The sequence below is a fragment of the Stigmatopora nigra genome, chromosome 3 (assembly GCF_051989575.1).
Source record: "Stigmatopora nigra isolate UIUO_SnigA chromosome 3, RoL_Snig_1.1, whole genome shotgun sequence".
In the NCBI taxonomy this organism is placed as follows: Eukaryota; Metazoa; Chordata; class Actinopteri; order Syngnathiformes; family Syngnathidae; genus Stigmatopora; species Stigmatopora nigra.
The window spans coordinates 15,965,746-15,973,610 of NC_135510.1; the positions used below are offsets into that span (position 1 = coordinate 15,965,746).

The 7,865-nt window shown below is 44.1% G+C and overlaps 1 protein-coding gene across 4 annotated transcripts in view; it reads left to right on the forward strand.

Annotated features, from left to right (window-relative positions):
* The first annotated feature begins 2,601 nt into the window (after positions 1–2,601).
* bdnf (brain-derived neurotrophic factor) overlaps positions 2,602–7,865 on the forward strand; it is a 17,658-nt gene continuing 12,394 nt past the window's right edge. Inside the window, exon 1 of one of the 4 annotated variants that reach the window (XM_077714134.1) lies at positions 2,602–2,959. In XM_077714134.1, coding sequence (XP_077570260.1) covers positions 2,957–2,959 — 3 coding nt within the window. In that variant the 5' untranslated portion in view covers positions 2,602–2,956. Of the gene's footprint in view, positions 2,960–2,999; positions 3,189–3,256; positions 3,748–3,992; positions 4,200–7,865 lie in introns of those variants that run through there. The other 3 variants (XM_077714133.1, XM_077714137.1, XM_077714136.1) reach the window with 3 other exon arrangements.

The following is a 7,865-nucleotide window of genomic DNA, read 5'->3' on the forward strand; positions in this document are numbered from 1 at the left end:
TCAGGGCAGCACTTTGACTTCCAAACCATGTCCCGCTTACGCACTGGAAAGTTGAAAGTGTGTTTTTCTCGGCTGACCACAGAGCACAGGAACACTAGCCAGGCTGTGTAAGTGTTTAACCAATGACCTCGGGCCAGGCCAAGATGTATATGGTGGTGAAGAGTGGTGGCAAATGCTCGCCTAGTGGGAAAAGGGACGAGCATGAGTCAGGAAGTGAGTCTGTGAGAAGCTCTGTGGGAGAAGAGGAAGTGTTAACAACATAACAAGTAGGAACCATTCAAGCTACCACGTCAGGAAGCAGAAAGGATGGAGGATGGGTGGAGGGGGTGCTGGTGCTAGCGGTGTTAGTGGTGGCAGCGCTCAAAGGTGATGGGAGTTGTCCATCCTTACTTATCATGCATTCAATCATGTGCAGAAAGGACACTTCTTCACCCACAGCACCATGTTTGTCCCAAGCGAGCATAAAAGTGTTACCTCACTCCCTTATTTTAATGACTTGTTGCCAGCATGTGTAGATCTGCGACATTTAGTGTGCTGTAGGAAACAATAAGCAAGTCTTAATGGATGCAATTGAGCAATACTCATATCAGACTGCGATAAAGCCCTTGCTGCTTTTTCCAAAACATAACATTTAAGCTTAATTCAAATAGGTATGTCTCTACCGTATTGGTGACAAGAAGTTAAAAAAAGGTTTTGATTTCTTTAGTAAAGGTTATTTGATTTTTCATCAATAAAGTATCAGTTGTGTCCATAGTCCAATTTGATATAGCGTGTCCAAATGTTATTTGATAATAGTATATATGAATCAATATTAGAAATATTTTATATGGTAAAGAATACGGGTGAGGACATGTGCTCTGTCTGGTGTAGATGCAATGACAGCAATTACATACATTTTGGATTTAAATTTTGCTCTTTTTGTGACATTTCTTGGGTGTAATCTGCCTTTTTCATCAAAGTTTTGCAAAATAGGCTCTAGCATCCCACAACCCCAACACCAAAATCAGGTGAAAAAAACACTGCACCACACACACACACACACACACACACACACACACACACACACACACACACGCGTATCTTACGTATTATAATACTTTACACATTTTTGGCGGCCCGGCAGATGAGTGGTTTGCACGTCAGCCTCAAAGTTCTGGTCCTAGGGTTCAAATCCAGGTCAGTCCACCTTTGTTGTCTTCCCCGGGTCTGCGTGGGTTTCTTCCGGGTACTCCGGTTTCCTCCAACATTCCAAAAACATGCATGGTAGGCTGATTGGACACTCTAAATTGCCCCTAGGCATGGGTGTGACTGTGCATGGTTGTCCGTCTCCATGTGCCTTTGGCCCGGAGACAGCTGGGATTGGCTCCAGCACCCCACGCGACCCTAATAAGGATAAGCGGTTCAGAAAACGATTGAATGAAGGAATACACATTTTGTATTATTAATGATTTCATTTCGGCATGGTTATATTTACATTTATACATAAATACAATGTCAATACAAGCTAAATTAATAATATTAAAATGAAGAAAAACAAAAATAGACTCATCTTAATTACCCAAATAGCTTATTACTTGCCATTGACAGCATGAGACGTCATGCTCACCTTTCTGTTCCTTGGACGTCTTAAGACCTTCGGCCCTGGACTCTGACGGACCGCCACCAGGGGGTTCGCGGAACTGTACCGGTCCACAGACCGGTAGTTGGGGACCACTGGCTTAGACGTCGAATGCAGTTTACTCTGTAGAGGTTTTAAAAATGTAGTTATATTAGGTGCATAAAAGGGTTAAATGAATAATCACAACAACACTCTAGTGTGAGTTTCTGTTCGTCATCATGCTTTTCGTGGATTCGCGTGGTCGTGGGAGAGGCAGCTATGGTGGGATCCTTTTTTTGATTCACAGCTTACTTGTTTGTGACACGTGTCCAATCAGTTGTCCCTTCTATTGTCTCTTCCACACGCCTACAGGTTTTCAGCAAATCCAGCACCACCCGTACTGTGTGATTTCCTCCGACTAGGATGCCCACACCCCTGAAAAAAAAGTCATTCAAACACATGAAGACTTGAAAATAAAAAGTTTTGTATGCCGGCATTGACTCGGGCGAACGAATCTCACCTATTACTCATGTTGCTTAGTACATTTGGGGCACGGCTTGCAAGCACATCGCCTCGCCACTGCATAACAATCAGATGGTACGGCGTTAGCACCGCAACTGATGGAATTTTACTCCAAACATATTTCGCCTTTGAACTTCTCCAAAACCCACATTTAAAAGTCTCCTTACGGGTTTTCAACCTCTCGCAGTCGAACTCTTCTGCTCGAGTTCGGAGGAAAATTCCATCCTATTTTGTGTGAAAGGCGACGTAAGTATGAGCGCGCAACAAGTTATTCGGAAAGCGAAGCAATAAAATGTCTCGATGTTCCTACTCACGAATTCACGTCGGCGTAAGCGTAATTGGCCTATAGAGACATTTGTCCGACAAGGTGGGCACATCAAGTCAAGGAGACCCCCCCAGTCAGGAACTAGCCCCCGTCATAAAGTTGCATGCTTCCCGGTGCTTTTGGCAATCACATAAGACCCCCCCTATAATGGCGTTTTACGGGCGAGGGTGTCATGTCCGTGCGTGCAAGCTTCTCTCTGGCAAGCTGGGTTTATTGATTATTTGTCCTTTCCTATAGAGCCACCAATGTTGTTTTTTTATTTATGTATTTATGTATTTATGTATTTAATTATTTATTTATTTGGGGTGCCTAAGAGAGTTTTAGAACGGTGATATTGCAAAGGGTTATTAGATTCATAAGTCAGCGAAGTGGTGGGCGATCTACTGAGCACAGCAGAACTTCTCATATGATGACTTCAAACAAGACACATTACCTACCAGCATCGGTTGGAGTGAGTGGATATTAAGACACTTGTGTCTCCAGGACAGCGTAAAAGGGGAAGGGGGGACAAAATGGTAAGTAAGCCTTTGGAAAACACAGCATTTCTGAGGTGGAAGCAAGCGCGCGAGCTGCAAATAGTCGTGCTTGGCGTTTTTTTTTTTAAAGGCTGCATTGGATGGCATCTACTTGACAAAGTCATTCCCAGTATAGCGAGACTCGCTCGTGTGGTCAAAGCTCATGTTGACAAAGCTCGTGTTGAGGAAAAAAAAGATTGGGTGGCGTTTTGGGGCTACGCCGAGGCAGGTAAGGCAACCGTGGACTACATAGCAACCGCTCTCTGCGTGGTGAGCATATACTTCGACTTTCAGGAGAGTCGTGCATGTTGCCAGTCAGAGGCTTTATTATACATGCATGTATGTTCTTTTAAAGCAACACGTGTTATAAGGTGAGCCGCTCGGAGCTCTGGTTGTCATTTGAACACGGGGGACGAACTAAGCTTGGACTTTTTTTTTTTATTGTTGCTGTCATTAAGGGTCTCTATTTGAAAATGTCTTACCGACGTGATTAAATATTAACGCGGTCGGTTTTGCAAGAGAGGAAATACACGTGACAGGGGCAGCAGCAGCAGCAGCAGCAGTACCAGCAGCAGTAGCAGCAGTTTTCCCCCCTTTTTGAGTGGGCACTCCACCAAAGTATTCAGATATTTCCCTGGCCCCTCAGACTATAGTTGCCCTAGCTGTGTGATGCTTTCAGCACGCTGGACAGAGGCACTCGAGCCGTCCATGGACTAACCTCGCAGATAGCGGACGCCTTTCTTTCCTCCCCCCTTTTGCCAAACCTGGGATTGTTTTTCCAACTTTTGGTAAGCTTTTCTCCGGGAGACTGATGTCTTTTAACTCGTTCTTTGCCATGGACGGCGATGGACGTCCAATCCATTTGAACCGCGGTTGCAGGGGGCTCCTAGTTTAAATTGATTAAGCGTCTAATGATAAACTATTTCAAATTCACAGGTAAAGGATGGGGAGGGGGGGGTACGTGTTTGGACGTCTATTGCCGTCAATTGCACCAAAAGAGTTAAAAGAGATTAAGGGAAGAAATGCGAATGTGAGTGGTGAGCGCGTGTGTGTTTTTTTTATTTTTTAGAGAGCCTTGTCAAAGTTGTAACGTTCGGGTGTCTGGTGTGTGCCCCCTCCCTTTTTTGCCACTTAACATTGTCAGTTTAAGCCCCCCCACACTGTGTTTAAACTTTGGGACATGCGAGCGTTGGTCGCGGAGATCTGACCACGCACATAGTGGTTGTCAGCTCTTGTAAAGGTAAGAGCCCGATTCATTGCTTTCATATCACTCTTTTGTTGCTGTGGTCCTTGCGGGGCTTTTTTTTTTTTGTGGTGGTGGTGGTGTTGGGGGGGGGGGGGGTCTCCAACGAACTTGGGCTTTTTAAGAGCACAGCATGCAGCTTGCATCCTGCATTGTCGGCATAGTCCCTGAAATACCTCCAGCTGGTCATATGCCTTGTCTCTGGCGACGAAAATGAAAGCATGAGGCAGAATTTAAGGCTGGTATCTAATTCTGTAGATGACTGTTTTGAGACTTTTATTCTCATTTATTTTTAGTCACCTTTTTTTCGCGTCGGAGTTTCCGAGAGTGCCTTGCTGCAACACCGTACGTTATGGTTGCATTATGCCTAATCATGCTCCCAATATGGGATCGAGTCACGCTATAACCGGGAGGATTTGATCCTTAGCTGTGCTTCTCTACAACAATATTGGTCCGAATAAAACATGTGTGGGGAAACAAGCTGCCATCTTTTCCCCTCCTTTTTTTATTACCTACCATACCTGCTCTGCTACATTCATGTTTTGTCTTGATGTCTGTGTATTCTGTTATCGGTCCAAATATAGCCCTACCCCCTCCCTTTCCCCAAACCCCCAAACCCTCCCGTCATCGCCATCAAATCACTTGTGTTTTTACTACGTCCGTTCCACGGTTTCATTCATAAGGTGCTTTTCGCTTCACCTGCTCCCCCTACTACCTCCCTTTTTACTTTTTATTTTTTTATTTTTTTTTGGGGGGGGGGTCTCATGTCACAAACCCAGACTGCATAGGAATAACTCTAAAAATATCATCTGTAATTACGCACTCTCGTGGAATTTGCTCTACGCAATTTCTTATTTGTTTTGCGTGAAATTATAATAAATGTGGGCGTGGCCCGAGGACGTCACTGGGAGATTTGATGGAGAGAAAATATGCTTTCACTGGTGTTGACGCGAGTAGAAGATTTTCTATAAGAGTATTTTTGAAGCCTCTTTCGAAATGAGATAGATTTATATCATCGACATTTAAGATGGCTTCATTCTCTTATAAAGGTCGCCTAAAAAGCTTGGGAAATTGTCTATTTCCATTTCCCGTCTTCTTTGCACTCCCTCTCTCCATCTCGTCTTTTTTTTCTTTCTCCTCCTCCTCCTCCTCCTCCGGTCAAAGATTTAAGATGTTTTGATCCAAGACGAAGCAATTGCAAAACAAGATGAGAAAAGCCCCAACGCCCACAGTCAGTCAGTCCTGTTTCCATCAGCTGTCTTCTTCTTTCACGCCGCATGTGCCCGGCAAAATAGTCCGAAAACGAATTTATCCTCACGTTTACATTTGCATGACGGAGCACGTCTACAGGCGTCCTCCTCGCTCCTTTTATTCTCCCGTTAAACGCGTCGCTTATTACAACAAAGATTATTATACACCTAATATATGATAAGACATATCTTTATTATTTGACAATAGTTTATTGCATTAAAAAAATAAAAAAAAGCTGTTGGTAGATTTTGTTGGCAATAAATGATACAAATATAATTCCCATTTTTGCCTTTTGCTTTTTGGAAAGGAATGCTATAAATGCGTTAATAAAATGCAACTAAAATGCCTGCTTTAATGGACATGTTGATTTTTTTTCTTCAACTGAGACGTGGGATTATTGCGTGGGCGTGGGCGTGTTGGGTGGAGGAGGAGGGATGAGCGGAGGCGGGTTAGGAGGGGTTTGTGGGGTGGCACGACACACTTTGTATGTATGAAGGTTTTTTTATAGCACTTTCCTGCAATGTACGTCAGCGGATCAGTCCTTAAATGGGGCTGCGTGTGTGTGTGTGCGGGCGTGCGTCGACGTGTGCACGCGGACGCACGAGTTATCTTTTACTGAGTCTCTCTCTCTCTTTCTCTCTCTCTCTCTCTACCCCTCTCTATCTCTATCTCTCGCCGCAGAGTTGAGGTGGGCGTCAAAATTCATATCCAATTGTTGTTATTTTTTTTAATCATTTAACCAAAATAGAGTTTAGATTAAAAGTCCTCCTTTCATATTTATGTTGGCCTTTGTCTCATTTCAAGCAATTTGTACGCAATTTGGACTGATTTGAAATCTGTTTTTTTTTCTTCTTTTTAATCTTGTAATATTTATAATGACAATAGCCCCGTGCCCCTCCCACCTTACATCGCGTCCCTTCCGGTATGAGTCTCATTCATTAATTATAACCAACTGTCGGTATAAATAAGAAATGGGAGTATCGATTATTTGAGGCTATAGATGGTGGAAATCTCCACACGGCAGCAGGCGGACGTCAGGATATATTTAGAGCAAGGAATAATCATCTTAATCACGATCGCAATAAAGGCTCCATCGTCATCAGTTTCATCACCGTCGCCTTCATCCAATTAACAGGCTTGTTTGAACAAGTTCTGTCAGGAGGCGACATTTAGGAGGATGTGTGGGTACACTTTTTTTTTCAAAAGGATATTTTAAAAATACACAATGAACGGTATAAGCGTCACAAACGTTATTATAGATGTCTTTCGTCAGACATATTTGAATGTTTTGGAGTGGATTTCATAGCATAATGATGCACCCTCCATCAGTGAGGAGCCATGGGAATGTTATTGATGCTGTGCTGATATTGGATTCGTGTGTGGAGGTGGGCTGGAGGAAAAGGCAAATGCCAAGCAAAGAGAGAAAGAGAGAGAGAGAGAGAGAGAGACAGTCTTAATGGCTGTCCGTGTGAATTGGAAAAAGACACATGGATGTCTACTGACTGCTGCCTCGTGGTCATTACTGAAATAAAGGTTTTTTTTTTCCTCGTGGTGGGAGAGATTGCATTACCTCCTCGTCAGTGTCTCATTTTATTGAAGGACCCGAGTTTACCTGTTTAAAAGGCGTCCCAAGTGCTACTCAGCCCACCCCTGCCGTTTGACGTCATCTACCCTTATACAAAGTGTTTTCTCAGCTCTGCTCGATGAAGGATGCACTCCCACTTTCATCCAAGTGCCCTCATCGTCTCCTTTGATCCCCCAGTGAAAATGACAATTTCTTCAAATGTCATTTCTCCTTGCCCAGAATGCATTTCCTGTCTGCAAGACTATGAAGCCATCAGTGGTGCAGACTGTTTGTCTCTGCTCTTTGGTGGCAGGAACTGCAGAATGGGTGAACAAAAAAAACATACAGGGTGACGTTCGGCTAGAGAGATGTGTAAATGCAAATCTGGTGTTTGTAACACGGCTCAATTAAAACCTGAGCCATGTATGCCCTCCCTCCCAAAGACAAAGGATGTTCATCCATACGCCTCAGACAGTTTGAAGTCATTGTTCCTGAGAAATCTTAAACCTGCCGAAATCGAACACCACACGGCGCGGGTGAACTAGTGGCTTGCTTTTCAGAAGGTTGTTTTTAACACGGGCCTCAAACAATATCTCGCGGCTCCGTGTTCTCTTCGTCTATCACACGTGATTTTAAATTCATTCAGAAAACAAGTCCCTAAAGCCTCTGACGCTGCATGCGAGCCGAAAAGACTCCGCTTGCTTCCATTCTGCTGCATTTGCACAAACGAGAGAGAGAGAGGGGGGGGGGAGAGAGAGAGAGAGAGGGGGGGAGAGAGAGAGAGAGAGAGAGAGAGAGAGAGAGAGAGAGAGAGAGAGAGAGAGAGAGAGAGAGAGAGAGAGAGAGAG